The sequence below is a fragment of the Psammomys obesus genome, unplaced genomic scaffold, assembly GCF_907164565.1.
Source record: "Psammomys obesus unplaced genomic scaffold, mPsaObe1.curated_primary_1811, whole genome shotgun sequence".
Lineage (NCBI taxonomy): Eukaryota > Metazoa > Chordata > Mammalia > Rodentia > Muridae > Psammomys > Psammomys obesus.
The window spans coordinates 432,112-456,146 of record NW_026594091.1 but is presented as its reverse complement, the minus strand read 5'-3'; the positions used below and the strand labels follow the sequence as shown (position 1 = coordinate 456,146).

The following is a 24,035-nucleotide window of genomic DNA, read 5'->3' as shown; positions in this document are numbered from 1 at the left end:
TGGCTGGAAGATGATTTTTCCTGAAGGAGTCCTTGTCTGCTTTTTGGTTATGGTCACTGTATGGCCAGTGTTTCTCAGGAGTTGCCACTGCTCACCTCAGGTTTATAGCCCTGAGTAGTAGCTGTGGTCTATGTTAGGCAGGGGGGGGGATCTCCTCTTACCCATAGAATTTCTCAAGACAGCTGCCCCACTGCTGGGTTTTTTTTTTATAAATTTAGTGTGCTGCTGCTCACTAAATTTCCATGTACAGTCCTCTTGAAGAAATTGCTGATTCCTTAGCTGTAGGGTTTTCTCCCAACAGGGAAACTCAGTCTGTTATCCTGGGGCGCACAGTTCTGTCCGGGAAAGTGGAAGGTTCACTCAGCAAGTCTCTGGGCCAGAGACTGATTGCTCTGCTCTGGACCTGGAGGATGTGCACCTAGGTTGAGTTGGCGCCTGGGGGCACTGTTCTGGTGTGGAGGCTGGGTACCTCACTCTGGACCAGAAGCTGTATGCCTCTGTCTGGGATGGCGGCTGCAGGCACTGCTCTGGTCCAGACGCTGTGGGTGCAGCCCTCTTGAAGGACCAGGGATTCCCACAGTTTTGACAGTCTAGCCAGGGATAACTGGTTGATCCTTGGCACAGTATCTGAAGGCTGCTGTAATGGCTTTCTGGCTTTTGTAGGTCTGAGGATGCAGCTGTGTGTCCCAGTGCCCTAGGGGAACTCAATAATGGTGGCAGCGCACAGAGCTCCTGCCTGTACTAGAGTCTGCGTGAGTCCAGGAAGTGTTTTGGTGCTGGGTGTCCTAAGTGTTAGAGCTGCTGACCCCCTCCGCTGGGGGTTTCCTCCTGCCAGAGACATGCAGTCTGGTGCCCTGTTGCCCTGGTGCCCTGGTGCCCTGGTGCCCACAGTTCTATCTGAGGCGGCGAATCAGGCGCACAGGCAGGCACCTGTGTCCCGGCTCTGGGTCCGGACTGGCTCTTGGGGCACCCGTGGAACCCGAGTCTTTTCCAGGGGATGTCTGGGTAACCTGAGGTCGGTCCCAATTGTTTCCTGCTCCGTGGGGTTATCTCTCGACTGGGAAATCCAGTCTATGGTGTTGTGGGCCCACAGTTCAGTCTGGGACCGTGACCAGATTGCGTTGGCGGGTAGCTCTGGGCTGGCGACCAAGCGCCTGGCGGAACTGGGATCTCTCACCCGGCAGTTTAGCCGGGTGAGTTAAAGCTGATTGAATCCCCCACCGTGGGGTATCCTCTCACCTGTGAAACACAATCACTTGTGTTTTATGGCTGCGAGTTCTGATTGCTGGTCACTGTGCCAATCCTGCTGTGCTGCTCCTCAGAATGAGAGTCCTCCCTGCGCTGCCATCTTGCCCCGCCTGGAGTACAGATTTTTAAATTTACTTTTATTCACTTCACATCCTCGTTGTAGCCCATTCCTTCTCCCTTTCCAGTCCCATCCTTCCTAGTTTTCTCCTCCCTGTTTCCTCAGCAAAGAGGAGCTCCCTTTTCCATCTAGCCCAACTCATCAAGTTACATCAGGACTGAGCATGTGCTCTTCTCCTGTGTCCTGACATGGCAGTCCTGCCAGGGGAAAGTGATAAAAAACCTGGCCAATCCATGTATGATGCAGTCCTCACTTCTTTTACTAGGGAACCCACATGAGAACTAAGCTACCCATCGGATAAATCTTTGTAGGGGCCTAGGTCCAGTTTGTGCATGGTCCTTGGTTGATGCTTCAGTCTCAGCAAGCTTGCCCTTCTAGGCCCTGGTTAGTTGGCTTTGTTGGTCTTCAATGGAACTTCTGTCACCTCCAGGTCCTTTTCTCTTTCTTCCCACAATGCAGAAAACATAAGAGACCAAACCATAATTTGGTCTTAGGCATTAGAAGTATGATCTTCATTATGGCTATTATTAAACATGATTTAATGAGGTGTGGTGAAAACATGAACATTAAAGTCAAAGAAAATGTCATGATATATGATTTTCAATGTACTCAAAATCATCAAGATTATTCATAAGAAAATTTTAATAAGATTCATTATATTTTAATCTTTAATAAAGTATAAAGTGCCATGGATTAAATATAGGGTTCAAGTCGTAACTATTGTCATGTTTCTCTAGAATGAGAATTCCAAGACAAAAATATAACAGACTGAATGTCAAGGGCTGTGTTCTAGTTCATCGATGGCATTTAGAAATCAAACAAGCTCTTTATGGATTTTCACCAAGATAAAATCTCATTTCAGAATGATCTATTTAGATGAAATCTGAAAATGCTTTTAGATTTAAAGATCTCTTCTTCCATGACTTTACATTAGGAAAGATTGCATTTATGCAGTCATTTAAAGGGGTATATTAAAAGGTTCATTTAAATTTATTTAAAAGTTTGATGTTTTCGGCATCCTCCAAAATGTTCATGTGTTTTCTTTTAGAATACCAACATGGAAATATGAGTTTATTCTGATACTGCTTTTTGCTACTGATGAAATAAACAGGAACCTTTATATCTTACCCAACACGTCTTTGTTATTTTCCATGTATGTTAACATGTGTTCTGATACCCTGAGAGCAATAGATGAACCAAGTTCACCACAAAGCAATAGTTTATATTTCCCTAATTATATCTGTGGAGTGTCTGTATATATGGTGGAACTCACAGGATCATTATGGGCTATGTCTTTAAAACTGGCAACCTTTCCCCCTTCTCCAAAGGTGAGGCTGCATGGTCAAAAGGAGAGATAACAGCTTATTTATGTCAATCCCATGTTGTAATAGAGAATGAATAGGCAGTATGGGTTTGTATGTGCTGATCTATATATTCTAAAGGGTTAAGAAATCAGATATGTCATTAAGACTGTTTTATTTTACAAAGAATGAATGAACTGGAGAAATACAGAAAAAGTTTGTTGAACATTTAGACTTGTCAAAAATATTATAGAATTCTATAAGAATAATATATAACATTTACAAGGTAATCTATTTTGTGCTTTGTAGTAGTTCTAGTAGGTAATTAACACAGCTCATATTTAAGCATCAATTTCCAGCCAATCATATTCCACACATTGTTTCTTCTGTTCTCCATCCTTCAGGTTTTCTTTGGACCATTTCATCCTATTCTGAGTGACAATGTCCATTTTCCCCATGTCTACCAGATAGCACACAAGGATACATGTTTGCCCCATGCCATGGTCTCTTTGATGCTTTATTTTACATGGACCTGGATAGTGCTGGTCATTTCAGATGACAACCAGGGAATTCAGTTCCTTTCAGACTTGAGAGAAGAGATGCAAACTAATGGAGTCTGTTTAGCTTTTGTGAATGTGATCCCCGAAACCATGCAGCTATACATGACAAGGGCCGTGATATATGATGAACAAATCAGGACATCCACTGCAAAAGTTGTTGTCATTTATGGTGAAATGAACTCTACCCTGGAAGCCAGCTTTAGAAGATGGGTATATTTAGGTGTCCAGAGAATCTGGGTCACCACCTCACAATGGGATGTCATCCCAAGTAAGAAAGATTTCAGCCCTGACCCCTTCAATGGGACTATCACTTTTGCACACCACCATGTTGATATTCCTAAATTTAAGAATTTTATTCGAACCATGAACACTTCCAAATATCCAGTAGACATTTCTCAGATGAGAGAGAAGTGGAATTACTTTAACTGTTCAGTTTCCAATATCTATAGCTATAGCACAATGAATCACTGTTCATTCAACACTTCATTGGAATGGTTATCAGAACATAAGTTTGACATGGCTCTGAGTGAAGAGGGTTACAACTTATACAATGCTGTGTATGCTGTGGCCCACACCTACCATGAAATCATTCTTCAACAAATAGAGTCTCAGCAAACTGCAGAACGCATAGGAATATTTTCTGACTATCAGCAGGTAAACTATCTTACTTTGATCATGCTTAAGTTATGATAGTTTTAAATAGCCCTAGAAATGCTCATATGAATTTGTCAGTCGTTATTCTCTCAACAGAAAGATTTCTATACCTCAAAACTTCCTAATTTAAAAATATTATGTGGATAAATATACTGCACAAGATTAATAATCAACACATGACAACATTTTTTGTATGAAAATTAATTATATTTTTGAGAATGTGTCTCAATATGTTAACAAATGAGCTCAATATTGGTAACTGAAATAGTAACTGAAAGCTTTATCAAAAATCCCTCATGTGACAAAAAGAAGAGAATTAGAAGAATTTGTTTCTCAAGAAAAAAATGTGTTGATAAACATTATGGCATATTTTCATAAAGCATCAATTAATTATGTAGACAAATAATAAAATGACATGTTTTTATTAAAGTTATTTTTATTTTATATATGTTTACTTTATTTACATCATTTATTCACTCCCTCTCTTTTTTTGAATTATTTAAAAAAAAAGGCCTCTGAAATTTTAAAATTTTATTTTATTGCTTCTGTCTGCCATTTTTCACAGTAGTAATAAGTGTTCAGATCTATTTCACTGTATTTGGTAAAGATTTGTGTTGACAATGTCCACCATAAAACATGCATATGAAGTATAATAAGATTTAATTACTCATGAAATCTCTTGTATTTTACTAGATATAGTTGCCTTTTCTGGAATATATTAAAATTATTGGACATTCACACTGTTACTTTGCTTCACTGGTAGAGATATGTAATTATCTAGTGATGCATCTCATTTAGCTTACTTCTTTGCTGAAGAAGAGGATATTTACTAACCTTGTTGGAGAACTGGTGAATATGAATCTGAGACAAAATCTGTGTGCAGAGTATGACGTTTTCAACATTTGGAGTTTCCCACAAGGCTTTGGATTAAAGGTGAAAACAGGGGGCTATTCCCTTTATTTTCCACAGAGCCAACAACTGCACATATCTGAAGACTTACAATTGGCCATGGGAGCAACCCCGGTGTGTATAAAATAATTATTTTTTTAATTTAAAAAAAATTTTTTTACTATTAATTACACTTTATTCATTTTGTATTCCCCTATAAGCCCCTCCCTCCTCCCCTCCCAATCCCACCTTCTCTCCCCCTTCCTCATGCATGCCCCTCCCCAAGTCCACTGATAGGGGAGGTCCTCCTCTCCTTCCTTCTGATCTTAGTCTTTCAAATCACCTCAGGAGTGGCTGCATTGTCATCTTCTGTGGCCTGGTAAGGCTGCTCCCCCCTCAGGGGGAGGTGATCAAAGAGCAGGCCAATCAGATTATGTCAGAGGCAGTCCCTCTTCCCTTTACTACGTAACCTACTTGGACACTGAACTATCATGTGCTACATCTGTGTAGGGGTTCTAGGTTATCTCCATGAATAGTTCTTGGTTGGAGTATGAGTCTCTGGGAAGTTCCCTGTGTTCAAATTTTCTGGTTCTGTTGCTCTCCTTGTGTGGTTCCCATCCTCTCCAGATCTTACTATTTCCCACTTCTTACATAAGATTCCATGCACTCTGTCCAACAGTTGGCCATAAGTCTCAGCATTTGCTGTGATTGTCTGCAGGGCAGAGGCTTCCAGAGGCCCTCTGTGGCAGGTTCGTAGGTTGTTTCCTGTTTTCTTCATCTTCTGATGTCCATCCTCTTTGCCTTTCAGGACGGGGATTGAGCATTTTAGTCAGGGTCCTCTCTCTTGCTTAGTTTCTTTAGATGTACAGTTTTTAGTAGGTGTATACTATGTTATGTTTATATGAGCGAGTATATATCGTGTGTGTCTTTCTGCTTCTGGGACAGCTCACTCAGGATGATCCTTTCCAGGTCCCACCATTTACCTACAAATTTCATGATTTCCTTATTTTTTCATTGCTGAGTAATACTCCATTGTGTAGATGTACCACAATTTCTGCATCCATTCTTCAGTTGAGGGGCATCTGGGCTGTTTCCAGCTTCTGGCTATTACAAATAAAGCTGCTACAAACATGGATGAGCAAATGTTCTTATTGTGTACTTGAGCCTCTTTTGGATATATGCCTAGGAGTGGTATGGCTGGATCTTGAGGAAGCGCTATTCCAGGTTGTCTGAGAAAGTGCCAGATTGCTTTCCAGAGTGGTTGTACAAGTTTACATTCCTACCAGCAGTGGAGGAGGGTTCCCCTTTCTCCACAACCTCTCCAGCATGTATTGTCACTTGAGTTTTTGATCTTAGCCATTCTGATGGGTGTAAGATGAAATCTCAGGGTCGTTTTGATTTGCATTTCCCTAATGGCTAATGAGGTTGAACATTTCTTTAAATGTTTCTCTGCCATTCGATATTCCTCTACAGAGAAAGCTCTATTTAGCTCTGTTTCCCATTTTTTAATTTGATTACTTTTCAGCTTCTTTAGTTCTTTATATATACTGGATATTAGTCCTTTATCAGATAGAGGGTTGGTGAAGATTCTTTCCCAATCTGTAGGCAGTCATTTTGTTTTGATGATAGTATCCTTTGATTTACAGAAGCTTTTCAGTTTCATGAGGTCCCATTTATTGATTGTTGCTCTTAGAGCCTGTGCTTTTGGTGTTCTGTTCAGGAAGTTGTCTCCTGTGCCAATGAGTTCAAGGGTATTCCCCGCTTTTTTTTCTAACCGATTTAATGTGTCTGGTTTTATGTTGAGGTCTTTGATCCACTTGGACTTTAGTTTTGTTCAGGGTGATAACTATGGATCTATTTTCATTTTTTTTTTTTTTACATGTAGACATCCAGTTGGACCAGCACCATTTGTTGAAGATGCTGTCTTTTCTCCATTGTATGGTTTTGGCATCTTTGTCAAAGATCAGGTGTCCATAAGTGTGTGGGTTTATCTCCGGGTCCTCTGTTCGATTCCATTGTTTCACCATTCTGTTTCTGTGCCAGTACCATGCAGTTTTATTACTGTTACTCTAGAGTACAGCTTAAGATCAGGGATGGAGATACCCCCAGAAGATCTTTTATTGTAAAGGACTGTTTTAGCAATTCTGGGTTTCTTGTTATTCCATATGAAGTTGAGAATTTTTCTTTCTAGGTCTGTAAAGAATTGTGTTGGTAATATAACGGGAATTGCATTGAATCTGTAGATTGCTTTTGGTAAGATGGCCATTTTTACTATGTTAATCCTGCCAAGCCATGAGCATAAGAGATCTTTCCATCTTCTCATATCTTCTTCTAATTCTTTTTTCAGAGAGTTGAAATTTTTTTCATACAAGTTTTTGACTTGTTTGGTTAGGGTTACTCCAAGGTACTTTATGTCATTTGTGGCTATTGTGAATGGTGTTGTTTCTCTAATTTCTTTCTCAGCCCTTTTGTCCTTTGTATACAGGCGTGCTACTGATTTTTTTGAGTTAATTTTGTATCCGGCCACTTTGCTGAAGGTGTTTATCAGCTGTAGGAGTTTCCTGGTAGACTTTTTGGGGTCACTCACATATACTATCATATCATCTGCAAATAGTGATAATTTGATTTCTTCTTTCCAATTTGTATCCCCTTGATCTCCTTCAACTGTCTTATTGCTTTAGCCAGGACTTCCAGCACTATGTTGAAGAGATATGGAGAGAGTGGTCAGCCTTGTCTTGTCCCTGATTTCAGTGGGATTGCTTTACGTTTCTCTCTGTTCAGTTTGATGTTGGCTATAGGCTTGCTATATATCGTCTTTACTATGTTTAGATATGTGCCTTGTATCCCTGATCTCTCCAAGACTTTAAACATGAATGGATGTAGGATTTTGTCAAATGCTTTTTCAGCATCTAGGGAGATTATCATGTGGTTTTTTTTCTTTCAGTTTGTTAATATGGTGGATTACATTGATGGATTTCCATATATTGAACCACCCCTGCATACCTGGGATGAAGTCTACTTGGTCATAGTGGATGATATCTTTGATGTATTCTTGTATTCGGTTTGCAAGTATTTTTTTGAGTATTTTTGCATCACTGTTCGTAAGGGAGATAGGCCTGAAATTCTCTTTCTTTGTTGGGTCTTTGTGTGGTTTAGATATGACTGTGGCTTCATAGAATGAGTTTGGTAATGTTCCTTCTGTTTCTATTTTGTGGAATAGTTTGAAGAGGACTGGAGTTAGCTCTTCTTTGAAGGTCTGGTAGAATTCTGCACTGAAACCATCTGGTCCTGGGCTTTTTTTTTTGGATGGGAGACTTTCGATTACTGCTTCTATTTCCTTGGAGGATATAGGACTATTTAATTGATTTACCTGGTCCTGATTTAGCTTTGGCAAGTCGAATCGATCAAGAAAATTGTCCATTTCATTTAGATTTTCATATTTTGTAGCATATAGACTTTTGAAGTAAGTCCTAATGATTGTTTGGATTTCCTCAGTGTCTGTAGTTATCTCCCCCTTTTCATTTCTGATTTTGTTGATTTGGATGGTGTCTCTCTGCCTTTTAGTTAGTTTGGCTAAGGGTTTGTCGATCTTGTTGATTTTCTCAAAGAACCAGCTCTTGGTTTCATTGATTCTTTGAATTGTTTTATTTGTTTCTAATTGATTGATTTCAGCCCTGAGTTTGATTATTTCCAGCCGTCTACTCCTTTTGGCGTGTCTGCTTCTTCTTTTTCTAGGGTTTTTAGGTGAGCCATTAAGTTGTTTGAATGTGCTGTCTCGAATTTCTTCTTGAAGGCACTTAGTGCTATGAACTTTCCTCTTAGCACTGCTTTCATTGTGTCCCACAAGTTTGGGTATGTTGTGTCTTCATTTTCATTGAGTTCCAGGAAGACTTTAATTTCTTTCTTTATTTCTTCCCTAATCCAGCTGTCATTTAGTAGCAAGTTGTTCAGTTTCCATGTGTGTGTAGGCTTTTTGCTATTTCTGTTGTTGTTGAGGTCCAGCTTTATTCCATGGTGATCAGACAGGATACAAGGGATTATTTCAATCCTCTTGTATCTGTTGAGGCTCGCTTTGCGACCAACTATATGGTCTGTTTTGGAGAAGGTTCCATGAGGTGCTGAGAAGAAGGTAAATTCTTTTGTGTTTGGGTGTAAGGTTCTGTAAATGTCTTTCAGGTCCATTTGATTCATAATTTGTGTTAGGGACATTTGTTTCTTTGTTTAATTTCTGTTTTGTTGACTTGTCCTTTGTTGAGAGTGGGCTGTTGAAGTCTCCTACTATTAATGTGTGGGGATCTATGTGTGGTTTAACTTTTATCAATGTCTCTTTTACAAATGTGGATGCCCTTGTATTTGGGGCATAGATGTTCAGGATTGTGATGCCTTCTTGTTGGAGTTTTCCCTTGACAAGTATGAAGTGTCCTTCCCCATCTCTGTTGATTAATTTTGGTTGAAAGTCTATTTTATCAGATATTAGAATGGCTACTCCTGCTTGCTTCTTGGGTCCATTTGCTTGGAAAGCCGTCTTCCAACCCTTTACCCTCAGGTAATGTCTATCTTTGTGACTTAGGTGTGTTTCTTGTATGCAACAGATTGCTGGGTTTTGTTTACACATCCATTCTGTTAGTCTGTGTCTTTTTATTGGAGAATTGAGTTCATTGATGTTGAGAGAGATTAATGTCCAGTGGCTGTTAGATCCTTTGAATTTGATGTTGCCTGTAGTCATAAGGTTGTGTATTTGGTTGCTTTTTGTTTTACTGTAGTGAGGTTAATTATTTCCTGTGTTTTTTTTGAAAGTAATTAGTTTTCTTGGTTGTATTTTCCCTTCTAGTGTCTTCTGTAACGCTGGATTTGTTTGTAGGTATTGTTGAAATTTATTTTTGTCATTGAATATCTTGTTTTCTCTGTCTATGAGGACTAAAAGAGTTTTGCTGGGTATAGTAGCCTGTGTTGACATCTGTGTTCTCTTAGGGTCTGCATGATATCTGTCCAGGCCCTTCTGGCTTTCATAGTCTCTGTTGAGAAGTCAGGTGTGATTCTAATTGGTTTGCCATTATATGTTACTTGGCCTTTTTCCCTTGCAGCTTTTAGTATTTTTTCTTTGTTCTGTATACTTACTGTTTTGATTGTTATGTGGTGGGAGGATTTTCTTTTCTGGTCTAATTTATTGGGTGTTCTGTAGGCTTCTTGAATTCTTATTGTTCTCTCCTTTAAGTTGGGGAAATTTTCTTCAATGATTTTGTTGAAGATATTTTCTGGTCCTTGGAGCAGGGAATCTTCTTTTTCCTCTACACCTATTATTCTTAGGTTTTGTCTTTTTATGTTGTCTTGAATTTCTTGGACGGTCTGTGTCAGGAATTTTTTAGATTTAACATTTTCTTTGACAGTTACATCTATTTCTTCCATTGTATCTTCCACACCTGAGATTCTTTTTTCCATCTCTTGTAGTCTATTGGTTATGCTAACCTCTGTGGTTCCTGTTTTCTTCCCTAAGTTCTTTCTTTCCACATTTTCCCCCATTTGTGTTTTCTTTAAGTTTTCCAATTCTATCTTCATGTCTTGAGCCATTTTGTTGATTACCTTCACTTGTCTGACTGTATTTTCCTGTTTTTCCTTCAATTCCCTCAGCTGTTTGTTTGAACAATCCTCTTTTTTTTTTTATTTCATTCAGTGGTTTAAGCATTTCCTCTCTATAGGCCACTAACTGTTTGGCTGCAACTTCCTCTATTTCTCTACGGATGGCCATAAACTTTTTATCTTCCTCTATTTCTTTACACATTTTATTTGTTTCCTGTTATCTTCTTCGTGATCATAGATGCTAGGTCCTCTTCTTGCATTTCAATTATACTGGGGTGTCTAGGGCTACCTGTCCCTGGATAACTGGGTTCTGGAGATGCCATATTGCTCTGGCTTTTGTTGGTTGAACTTTTACGTTGGCCTCTACCAATTGGGTTATCTTAGGTTTTTGAAGTTGGTTTCTGGGTTTTCCTGGAATCCTGTGGTGGAGAGAATCCCTTTGGCAGGAAGATGGTTTTTTTTGAAGGAAGCCTTCTCAGCTTTTTGGGTATAGTCACTGGATGGCTGGTGTTTTTCAGGAGTTGCCGCTGCTCACCTCAGGTGTAGAGACCTGAATGGTAACTGTGGTCCTTATTATTCAAGAGGGCTCTCCCCTCACCAGGAGAAGTCCTGAAGACAGCTGCCCAGTTTCTTGCTGTGAATTTAGTGATCTGCTGCTGTAACCTGTGTGTCCCGTGGTTTGGTCAGTTTTGTTAGGGATAAGTGGTTGCCCCATGGAGCTGTATCCGGGGGTTGATCTCAGGGATCCCGTGCTTTTGAAGGTCTGAGGTTGGGGCTCTGTGCCCCAGTACCCAAGCAGTAATCTGTGGCAGGTGAGTACTTCTTTCCTGGTAACAGCAGGCTATCTGGTGCACAGCAGGTCCCTGGGTTGGGCCAGTCTGCGGGACCTTTTCCAGGGATATACTGGGTGGCTTAAATCTGTCCCCTTTGCTTAGTTCCCTGTGAGGATTTCTCCAGACAGTGATACCACGTCTCTGGTGTCCTTGGGTACACTTTTCTGTCTGTGAGGAATAGTTGGTACAAAGCAGGTCTCTGGGCTGGTGGCACGTGCGCCTGCCTGCTAGTTTGTAGGACCTGAGTGCCCAACTACTCTTTGTGCTTCTGGCCTGGGGCCAGTTCGGTGATGGGGCTTGTACCCACCAGTCTGTGAGAGACTTTCCGCTTTAGCCTGGGTCGCCTAAGTCAGTACTGTTTCCTTCCTTCCCTGTGGGGGCCTCTCCCGACAGAAACTCCCAGACTGTGTTGCACTAGTGCGCGCGGCTCTGTCTGTGCAAGAGAGCTGGGTGCACAGTTCCTCTCTGTGCTGGCTCTGGCGCTGGCACTGGCGGCGGGTGCTCAGTTCAGTGACGGGGCTCATATCCGCCGGTCTGCAAGAGACTTTCCCCAGGTAAAGCCTGGGTATCCCAAGTCAGTACTGTTTCCTTCCTTCCCTGTGGGGCCCTCTCCCGACAGGAACTCCCTGACTCTGTTGCACTAGGGCGTGCAGCTCTGTCTGTGCTAGAGAGCTGGGCGTAGCCACTCCGTGCTGGCAGCGGGAGGCCAGTTCAGTGATGGTGGTGGGTACCCGCGGTCTGCGAGACTTTTTCCAGGGAAAGACTGGGTGACCCATGGCCAGTCCCACTGCTTTCCTTCCCTGTGGGTTTTTCTCGTGACTGGGACTCCCTGTCTCTGGTGTTTTTGTGCCCACCGATCAGCCTGGGAAGGTGATCAGGACAGGCAGGCGTGTGGCTCTGGTCTGGGGACCTAGTGCCTGCGAGACCCGGGATCTCTTCCGGGTTCTGGCTGGGTGGCCTGAGCTTGGACCCACCTGTTTCCCGCGCCGTGGGGGTTTCCTCTCACCTGGGAAACACGATTACTGTTGTTTTAGGGCCCAAAGTTCAGTCTCTTGGTCGCTGCACGGAAAATGTTGTCCTGCTTCTTAGATGCAGTGTTCTCCTGGTGCCACCATCTTGGCCTCCTCCCTTTATTTTCTATACATTTATGTTATAAAAATTTGTGGCATTAGAGTGATGGCTTACTGGGCAAGAACAATTGCTCTTGCAAAGGACCCAAGCTCAGTTTACAGTATCCATGTTTGAATGTTTACAATTTCCTGAATCTAGGTCATGGATATCAGATGCCTCTGGCTTCTATGGACACCTAAAGGTACATTCCAAATCCCACACCACAGAAACACATATACAAAATTAAAAAAGAGTAAACATATTTAAACTATTAAAATTTTGTAACTCGTTATAAACCATGAAATTTTGTGAATTTGTGTGTACAGCTCTGTAGCCTAATCAAGGATATCAGGTAGTTGTTTACAGAAGTATTTCTCTATATCCTAGGCATTCATTGTAACATTAAAACATTTTTTAAGTCAATGAGAGTCTCCAGCAACATGCTTTGTTCATTTTCACCCAATAAACTTTCACAGTTCCATCCTCTTTTTCTTCCCACCCAACACATCATTCTTTCTTGTGATTTATGAACTCTGCATACCACAATCCTCAAGGATCATTTCAATTTAGGGGGGAACACATGTTAATATTTTCAACCGGACATTTACACACAGAAGTTTCCACAATGTCCTAAATATTGTATAGCTTTCCATATCATTGCAGATTAATAGGAGATGTCCATATTCCTAAATTTAGTAAATAATGCAAGGCAATAGAAGAGTATGTATAACTCATGTCTGTTACCAATTCATATTTCATTTGCCTCAGGTTCCCATCTCTACATGCAGTGTGATATGTGCTCCTGGATTCAGGAAATTTCATCAGGGACAAGCAGGAGACTGCTGCTTTGATTGTGCCCAGTGCCCAGAAAATGAGGTTTCTAATGAGACAGGTACACATTTGTTTCCAGAAAATTTTTTTTTGAAATTGAATATTTTCTCTTTTCCAACCTAGAACAGTGAAAAGCCTGAAAGAAGCCTGGAGACATAACAATGTGTTTTTGATGTAATCATTTTACTGATATCAATCATATTATAAACCCTGGCTTGAACATTCCCTTTCTTCCACACCAAACATTTCACTCACCTTAGAATGGTTACATATTTTATATTTTTCAGACAATGTTTAATGAAAAATTGTAACTATTATCCTAACAGAAAAATCTGCACATAGTATTGCTGTGAGCACGTCCAATCGTCCTTGATCCTATGTGCTTACTGAATTGACAACATGACTAGATGACAATCTTTTGTTCTGGAACTCATCTTGGTCCCTGACAAAGACTGGAGGCTCAGGCTTTTGTTGTTGTTTAATGAAATGTACTTAAGATGTTATGAAAGGATTAGGAAAAAAGTGCAGATCCCAGAACATACATACAGATGTTGTAGTGTTGTTCAGCAATCACATCCTAAAGACAATTAGAGGAAGGATTGAAAATATGCATAAGGTTTGAAATATGTAGTTTGGAACAAAAAATGACTTTGCACAATCAGTTGGAAATGAAAAACCCCTGACGGTTGTCTTCTGAACCACAAATACATGAAAAGATGAATGTGTTCTCACAGTAACATGCAAAAATCAATCACACATTCAATAATAAATATATTTTATGCATATAACATACACGTAAGAACTTAATTAATTTAAATACATTTTAATAGAAATATTCCCTTCCATTTCTCTATTCAGCACCTATCACGATCTTCACTTGAAACACTTCTACATGTCATCTCTATTCTCACAATGATAGCAAAAGGACTAGAGTGGTAGATACAATTCAAATACACTGTATGTATGCATTAATTTTACGTACTGTGTTTAACAGGAATTTATTTTATGTTGGATATATGCAGTATTGATGAGTAGTTTGTATTTGTTTTTATCTTCTAATATGCAAGTGAGTAGTGACAGAAACAAAGTGAATGTGAATTTAGAGAAGTCCATATAGCAGGCATCATAGGAATAGAAATTACTGGAAAAATTAAATGTCTGTTTTTCCAAATACTTATGTTAATTGTTGAGAAATTGTAACTGAAGGGGATTTTAATTCATAAGAATTAAAGCTTCTATTTTTAAATTATTTTTATTTTTGTTAATTACAGTTTATTCACTTTGTATCCCCCTATACCTCTCTGCCTCCACCCATATCAATTCCACCCTCTCAAATTAAAGCTTCTTTAATGGAAATATTGTGTTATGCAAACAGTATGCATTTAAGGTAATTGTATATCCTTGTTGTTAAATGAAGATCCAGGCTAAGGTCACAAGGCAATGTGTACAATGTATTGTATCAGCTTGTTTTGTTATCTAGGTATAAGGACCCACTCAGTGTTCTATTGCTCTGAAGAGACACTATGACCATGACAATTAATTTTTTAAATTTTATTTATTCATGACAATTTATTTACTCTGTATCTCTGTTGCAGCACCCTCCCTCATCTGATCCAACTCCCACTCACCTTCCCTCTTTTCCCTCCATGCCCTCTCCTTAGTCTCCTGGTAGGGGAGGACCTCCTTCCCTTTTATCTGACCCTAGCTATCAGGTCTCATTAAGGCTGGGTACATCATCTTCTGCTGTGGCCTGGCAATGCTGCAGCCCCATCAGGGGGAGGTGATTAAAGAGCCAGCCACTGAGTTCGTGTCAGAGACAGCCCATGTTCCCCTTGTTAATGAAACCAACTTGGAGACTGAGCACCATCCCAAAAAGAACTGTGGACTCCACAACACATGACAATTATTTTAAAAGAAAGCATTAAATTGGACTTGCTTACATTATAAGAAGCTTATTCTATTATTCTAATGGCAGAAGTATGGCAACACACAGGAAGGTATGTTCTAGAGATGTGGGAGAGTGTTCTATATCTAGGTCCTTGGTCATCAGGAAGAGAAAGACACTGGGGCTACTTGAGCCTTTAAAATCCTACCCTTGGTGACACCCATTATCTGATAAGGTCACACTTATTGAAATATGAACATACCTTCTAAGCATTTCAAATAGTGTCACTCCCTAATAACTAAGCAGACAAAATATCTAGACCTATAGTTTTAATTTTCACTCAAATGCACTGAGAAACTAAATACTTTTCTTTCTTATTTTAACACTTTAAAGAATATTAAAGATCATAGATAAAATAAGTATCTTTTCTTCTCCTTTTACCATGAAGGTGGTATACTGTATCACCAGGGATCAGCCTGTTGTTATTGCTCCCTGCTGCAACAAAGACAAAAAGCTGTTGCTCAACAACAAATAGTTTATTGTGTTATATTCTGATTAATACATATACTTAATGATTAAGCATATAATGATGAAATTTTATTAGGATTTGTTGTTAATGCTCTCCAGCAGATATGGAACATTGTGTGAGATGTCCAGATGACCAGTATGCCAACAGAGTGCACACATTCTGCCTGCAGAGGCATGTCTCCTTTCTGTCTTATGAAGACCCAGTGGGGATGGCTCTGGCTTGCACGTCCCTGGGTTTCTCTGCACTCACATCTGTTGTACTTGGTGCTTTTGTGAAGCACAATGACACTCCCATTGTGAAGGCCAATAACCGCATTCTCAGCTACATCCTACTGATCTCCATCACCTTCTGTTTTCTATGCCCATTCCTATTCATTGGGCATCCAAATATGGGCACCTGCATCCTGCAACAAATAACATTTGGAGTTTTTTTTTTACAGTGGCTCTTTCTACTGTCTTGACCAAGACAATTACTGTGGTCCTGGCCTTCAAGCTCAATACTCCAGGAAGAAAGATGAGATGGATGTTGACATCAGGGGCACCTAACTTTGTCATTCCTATCTGTACCCTGGTCCAACTTGTTCTCTGTGGAATCTGGCTGGTAATGTCACCTCTTTTTATTGACATAGATTTACACTCTGAACATGGGCAAAGCATTATTGCATGCAACAAAGGTTCAGTCATTGCATTCCACCTTGTCCTGGGATACTTGGGCTCTGGGGAGCTTCACTGTTGCTTTCATGGCCAGAATCTGCCTGACAGATTCAATGAAGCCAAATTCCTGGCCTTTAGCATGCTGGTGTTCTGTAGTGTATGGGTCACCTTTCTTCCTGTCTACCATAGCACTAAGGGGAAGGTCACGGTGGCTGTGGAGGTCTTCTCCATCTTGGCCTCCAGTGCAGGGTTGTTAGTATGCATTTTTGTCCCAAAGTGCTATGTTATTTTGTTAAGACCAGATTCATATCCTCTTCAAAAGTACAGTGATAAAGCACTGCATTGAATCATTCGTAGCATTAAATTTTTAGATTATACTAAAGTGTCTTTATTCCTTTTCATGGAAATGAAAACCCTTTTTCATTCCAACATTTAGTTTGTTGTGTGTACTTCTTTGGGTAGGCTTGATGCCTTCCAACCATTCTCCTATTCACTTTAGCAAGTTTGTTGTGTCATTCTTGTGTAGCTCAAATTTTGGGGGTATAAGGGTGAAAATTTATCATATACATTCTTGTAATCTTAGATGTCATAGTCTCAGAGCAAGATCCTTCATCCTTTGACTCTCAATATGTTTCCTTTATTCTTAAATATTCCCTGAGACTTAGGTACGGGAAGGTTTGTTAGAAAAATACATTGTTTTAAATGTACCCAATGGTGGGATCTTTAAGAAATGGGATACAATTAGCCTTTATTCCCACTTATTTTTTTTCTGCTATCATGCAGAGTACTTTCTAGGAACTTTCATGAGTAAGTCTACTATTTGGACACCAGTTTGAATTTCCACATATGGTGACATAAGTAAACATTGACCCCTGGAATATTGCCTTACCATAAGGCTGAATTGAGCAATCACACCACTCAAGCTTCAGGGATCTTTGTGGAAAAAGTGATTGAAAGAGTGTAAAAGACAGAAGTAGTGGGAGACTCAAACAAACAAACAAACAAACAAACAAACCAAACAAACATTGTCACTCAGAATCAGAAGTAATGATTTTCATATGAACTCACAGTGATTTTGGGAGCATGGATAAGACCTTCATATATAGAAGGTGTAAAATATCCTAGTACTAACAAGTGGCCGGGACTCAAAGTCCTAACTCTAAACAAGGAATATTTTGCAATTCATACCTGTTGCAAAGAAATAATCAGTTTTATACAATGGAGTTGCAAAAGATATGTCAAAGACACTCCATGAAATGTTCATGCTTTGTGTGGTATTTGGCCAACAGAAGAAAATTTTCATTGTGAGTGTCTGTGTTAGGTGGCACTTTGTTTTATTTTTTATCGTTGTTTTCTTTGGGACATCTTTTTTTTTGTTCCTTTGTATTTATTACATTAATTGTTCAGGTGATTGACTTAAACAGAAGAAAATTTTAATGCATAAGAAGCACTGCTTCTTTTTTCTTTCTTTCTTTACTTTTTTTATTAGTTACATTTTATTAACTCTGTATCCCAGCTGTATCCTGTCCCCTCATTCCCTCCCAAACTCTCCCTCCCTCATCTCCTCCCTGCCCCTTTCCAAGTCCACTGATTGAGGAGGACCTCCTCCCCTTTAGTCCTTCTCTGTGGCCTAGCAGGACTGCTCCTCCCTTGGGGAATGGGGAGGTCAAAGAGTCTGTCATTGAGTTCCTGTCAGAAATAGTCTCTGTTCCCCTTACTATGGGAAACCAGTTGGTTACTGAGCTACCACAGGCTTCATCCGAGCAGAGGTTCTAGGTTATATCCATACATGGTCCTTGGTGGAGTGTCAATCTCAGGAAAGACCCCTGTGCCTAGATATATTTCATCCTTGTGGAACTCCTATCCTTTCCACGTCATACAAACTCCCCCTTCTTTCATATGGTTCCCTGTACTCTGCCGAAGGTTTGGTAATGAGTCTTAGTATCTGCTTTGATACACTGCTAGGTAGAGTCTTTCAGAGGCCCTCTGCAGTAGGCTTCTGTCCTGTTACTTGTTTTCTCCTACATCCAATGTCCATCCCATTTGTCTTTCTAAGTGAGGATTGATCATCTTACCCCGGATCCTCTTTCTTGCTTATCTTCTTTAGGTGTACATATTTTAGTATGTTTATTATATCTTATAGGACTATATGAGTGAGTATATATCATGTGTGCCTTTCTCCTTCTGGGATACCTCACTCAGAATGATCTTTTCTAGATCCCATCATTTGCCTGCAAATTTCATGATTTCCTCATTTTTGATTGCTGAGTAGTATTCCATTGTGTAAAAATACCACAATTTCTGTATCCATTCCTCTGTTGAGGGACATCTGGGTTGTTTCCAGGTTCTGTCTATTACAAATAAAGCTGCTACAAACAAGGTTGAGCAAATGTCCTTGTTGTGTACTTGAGCAAATTTTGGATATATGCCTAGGAGTGGTATAGCTGGATCTTGAGGAAGCACTATTCCTAATTGTCTGAGAAAGTGCCAGATTGACTTCCAAAGTGGTTGTACCAGTTTACATTCCCACCAGCAATGGAGGAGGGTTCCTCTTTCTTCACATCCTCTCCAGCATGTGTTGTCACTTGAGTTATTCATCTTAGCCATTCTGATGGGTGTAAGGTGAAATCTCAGGGTTGTTTTGATTTGCATTTCCCTGATGGCTAAGGAAGTAGAGCATCTCTTTAAGTGTTTCTCTGCCATTCTATATTCCTCTACAGAGGATTCTCTGTTTAGCTCCGTACTCCATTTTTTTAATTGGCTTACTTGATTTATTGTTTTTTAACTCCTTTAGTTCTTTATATATGCTGGATATTAACCCTCTGTCAGATATAGGGTTGGTGAAGATCCTTACCCAGTATGTAGGCTGTTGTTTTGTTCTGACGACAGTGTCTTTTGCTTTACAGAAGCTTTTCAGTTTCATAAGGTCCCATTTATTGATTGTTGCTATTAAAGCCTGTGCTGTTGGTGTTCTGTTCAGGAAGTTGTCTCCTGTGCCAATGAGCTCTAGGCTCTTCTCCACTTTTTCTTCTAACTGATTTAGTGTGTCTGGTTTTATGTTGATGTCTTTGATCCACCTGGATTTTAGTTTTGTTCAGGGTGATAACTATGGATCTATTTTCATTTTTCTGCATGTAGACATCCATCTGGGTCAGCACCCAGCACTTGTTGAAGATGCTGTCTTTTTTCCGTTCAATGGTTTTGGCATCTTTGTTAAAAATGAAGTATTCATAGTTGTGAGGGTTTATTTCTGGGTCTTCTATTCAGTTCCTTTGATCCTCCTTTCTGTTTCTAGCCAATACCATGCAGGTTTTTATTACTATTGCTCTGTAGCACAGCTTGAGATCAAGGATGGAGATACCTCCAGATGATCTGTTGTTATACAGGATTGTTTTGGAAATTCTGGGTTTTTTGTTTCTCCACATGAAGTTGAGAATTTTTCTATTAAGGTCTGTAAAGAATTGTGTTAGTATTTTGAATGGAATTGCCTTAACCATGTAGATTGCTTCTGGCAGAATGGCCATTTTTACTATGTTAATCCTACTGATCCATAAGCAGGGGAGATCTTTCCATCTTTCTGATAGCTCCTTCAATTTCTTTCTTCAGAGACTTGAAGGTTTTTTTCAAACTTCAGTTGCTTGGTTCTTTCAGTTGCTTGGTTAAAGTCTCCCCAAGGTGCTTTATGTTATTAGTGGCTATTGTGAAGGGTGTTGTTTCCTTGATTTCTTTCTCGGCCCTTTTGTCTTTGGTATACAGAAAGGCTTCTGATTTTTTTGAGTTGATTTTGTATCCAGCTACTTTGCTGAAGGTGTTTATTAGCTGAAGGAGTTCTCTGGTTGAATTTTTGGGGTTGCTCATGTATACTATTTAAGAACACTGTAGTCTTTGGAAGTGGAAACGGGGACTCTGCTTCAAGTTTTGTTATCTTATGAATTGTGTCCTCAACTATGATTGCTGTCACTTTTCAAAAAATTATATATATATATTTTATTTTTATTTTTTTATTAATTACACTTTATTCATTTTGTATCCCCCCATAAGCCCCTCCCTCCTCCCCTGCCGATCCCACCCTCCCTCCCGTTTCTGCATGCATGCCAGCCACTCCCCAAGTCCACTGATAGGGGAGGTTCTCCTCTTCTTTCTGATCTTAGTCTATCAGTTCTCATCAAAAGTGGCTGCATTGTCCTCTACTGTGGCCTGGTAAGGCTGCTCCCCCCTCAGGGGGAAGTGATCAACGAGCAGGCCAATCAGATTATGTCAGAGGCAGTCCCTCTTCCCATTACTATTTTTAATATGATTTTAAATGTTTACCTTGATTTGACAAGTTTTTTTTTTCACATATCTTAAGGAAAGGCTAAAGATGCTTGCCAGAGGAAGAAAAATGTCTGAATGAGAATAATTTATAGAAATGATTATAGTTTTTGGCTAACAGCATGATTACTTTTAATGACCAGATTTATATTTTCCCCATTACCTGTTTTTGTTCCCTACAGTTTTATCAACACTAGAAGAAGGAAGAAACTATAAATCTTTGCCCATTATCTTCTTGTGTGAATGGTGGTAAAAAATAATTTGCATCCTAAGGCAAGTTTCATTGTAGTAAACCCATTGCTTATTTTTATGTCTGACATCCCCACTTACTTTTTAAATGATTGTGTTATGTGGCCTATTTATTAACATGATATTTTGGAGTATAAATATCAATATGATACTTTCCAGGTCAGATGTAGTGCCTTGGATACTTTGGGTTATCATAAAAGGTATCATGATGTGGGGGTACATTTGTTGACAGATAAGTGTTTGGAATGAACTCACCATGAAAGTAGAGGTAGGTAATTGATACCCATTAGGGAACACTATTCAATGACCACACCACTAAAATAATCTCGCACTGAGAAAGAAAACCCTTCCACGTAGATATTCGGCAACCAATGACATCTAATCTTTGAACTCATACTAGATGACAGGAAGACTATTATTCTGAGATTTAGGTGTGTTTGTGTGCATGTATCTCAGAATATCATATATCATAAATCACATATGTAATTACAGTATGCACACACATACAAATCATAAGTTATGATTATTGTAACACTTTAACTGGCAACTAAGAAAGTAATATTATATATGAAAAATTGTTATGATCTCTATTCCATAAAAATATGAATAAAGTAAATAAAATAAATAGTAGCAACACATTCTTTCTTAATTTTCTGTTTTAAAATACCAGTGGTATACCTTTTCATAATTTCAATGATTTTACAGTATATGTATTACCTGTCTTTCTTATATTTTCTGTGCTTTTCTGAGAAGTTTTCAGAAATTCCAACAATCTCAGTGAATATTATTAAATAGATGAATTTTTAGGTCTTTTCTGTCATCTTTCAATGTACAGTACTCTCCCTTCCAATTTGTTTAACAAAATTCCCAAATAAATCTTGAGTCCATAGTCATTCCACTTCCACATGGGAGGTTTCATTATATCTCAGGGGCAAAAAGCTGCTCTAAACAATATGATGTTAAATATTTTTCCTTCCCAGTACACATCTTTAATTTCCATTCAACAAAAATAATATTCTTTTTTTCTTTCCAATTATTTAATTCTTTTTTATTTTTAATTATACTTTATTTACTTTGTATCCCCCCTCTAGTTCCCCCCCTCCCTATCCCTCCCTTCCTTTTCTTCTCCACACACTTTCCTCCCCAAGTCCACTGGTAGGGGAGGGTTTCTTTTTCTTCTTTCTGATCCTAGTCTGTTAGGTCTCATCAGGAGTGGTTGCATTGTCTTCCTCTGTGGCCTGGTAAGGCTGCTCCCCCCTCAGGGGGAGATGATCAAAGAGCAGGCCAATCAGTTCATGTCAGAAGCAGTCCCTGTTCCCATTATTATGGAACCCACTTGGACACTGAACTGCCATGGGCTACATCTGTGCAGGGGTTCTAGATTATCTCTATGCATGGTACTTGGTTGGAGTATGAGTCTCAGGAAAGACCCCTGTGCTCATATTTTTTTTATTGCTCTCCTTGTGGACCTCCTGTTCTCTCCAGCTCTTATTATTATTTCCCACTTCTTTCATAAGATTCCCTGCATTCTGCCCAAAGTTTGGCCATAAGTCTCAACCTCAAGTGAAAACACATGCTGGAGAGGTTGTGGAGAAAGGGGAACCCTTCTCCACTGCTGGTGGGAATGTAAACTAGTACAACCACTCTGGAAAGCAATCTGGCACTTTCTCAGACAACAAGGAATAGCGCTTCCTCAAGATCAACTATACCACTCCTAGGCATATATCCAAAAGATTCTCAAGTACACAATAAAGACATTTGCTCAACCATGTTTGTAGCAGCTTTATTTGTAATAGCTAGAACCTGGAAACAGCCCAGATGCCCCTCAGCTGAAGAATGGATACAGAAATTATGGTACATCTACACAATGGAATACTACTCAGCAATTATAAACAAGGAAATCATGAAATTTGCAAGTAAATGGTGGGACCTGGAAAGGATTATCCTGAGTGAGCTATCCCAGAAGCAGAAAGATGCACACGGTATATACTCACTCATATAGACATATAACATAGGATAAACCTACTAAAATCTGTACACCTCTAGAAACTAATAAAAATGCTCAATCCCCACTTCAAAAGCCAAAGAGAATGGACACCAGAAGAAGAAGAAGAAAACAGGAAACAAGTTAGGAGCCTTCCACAGAAGGCCTCTGAAAGGCTCTGCTCTGCAGACTATCAAAGCAGATGTTGATAATATTCTTTCTACTATGTGGTGATTTGAATAGGTTTGGTCCCCATAGATTCATGTATTTGACTGCTTGGTCTGTAGTGAGTGGCATTGTTAGGAGGTGCAGCTTAAAAAAGTTTGTAAAGGAAGGAGTAGGTAGTAGAGTAGGTGTGGTTTTGCTGGAGTAAGTGTGTCACTGTGGGGCCTGGCTTTAGTGTCTCCTATGCTCCAGCTCTGACTAGTGTGGAAAGAGAGTTTCCTCCTAGATACCTGTAGAAGACAGTCTTTTTTTTGGTGCCTTTGGATAAAATGTAGAACTCTCTACTCTAGCACCAAGTCTGTATGAAAGCTGCCATGCTTCAGCCAACAACAACAATAATAATAATAATAATAATAATAATAATATAATATAATATAATATAATATAATATAATATAATATAATATAATAAAGGACTAAGTCTCTGAAACTGTAACCTAGATGCAATGAAATGTTTTCCTTTATAAGAATTGCTGTGGCTCCTGTCTGCAAGCTTAGCATAGTGTCATCTATAATGTCAGAACTTGGCATTCTCTGATAAGGTAGGTCTTTGGTTGGGTTAGGCATTGGTTCGACATTCCCTCAATCTGTACTCTAACTGCTCTATCCCTGCATATCTTGTAGGAAGAGTAAATTTTAGGTCAACGTTTTTGTGGGAGGGTTAGTGTTTACATCCCTCTACTGGGTGTCTTGTGTGTTAGAGGGTGCCTTCTTCAGGGTCTATGGTTTCTGGTACTAGGAGTCTCTGAGTATCCCTTTTAACCTCTCAGGTACCTACCCTGACTTAGGTCTCCGGCTTGTCAAAGAGATAACCCTACCCTCAGTTTCTGTTTTTGCTACAGGCCTTTTGTCCTGCCACCCTTGCTCTCCCCAGGTCTGGTCTCCATCCTCTGAACTCCCTGAGTCTTTCTAAGATGCTACCTTGTTCCCTCTCTTTCAGGGACTACCTCTATCTATATTATCTCAGTTTTCAAGTGAGATTTATGCATCTTCCCTTGGATCCTCTAGGTTACTTGTTTGAGTCTGTGCCTTGTAGTATGTTTATCCTGTAGTATATGACTGAAATCCACTTATATGTAA

The 24,035-nt window shown here is 39.6% G+C and overlaps 1 protein-coding gene across 1 annotated transcript in view; it reads left to right on the top strand.

The window, feature by feature from the left end:
• The window catches only part of LOC129684661 (vomeronasal type-2 receptor 116-like), a 32,303-nt gene extending 15,770 nt beyond the window's left edge, over positions 1–16,533 (top strand). The window contains 6 exon segments of the mRNA XM_055617873.1: positions 2,415–2,694; positions 3,072–3,881; positions 4,680–4,904; positions 13,058–13,181; positions 15,633–15,961; positions 15,964–16,533. Coding sequence (XP_055473848.1) covers positions 2,415–2,694; positions 3,072–3,881; positions 4,680–4,904; positions 13,058–13,181; positions 15,633–15,961; positions 15,964–16,533 — 2,338 coding nt within the window.
• Positions 16,534–24,035: the final 7,502 nt, after the last annotated feature.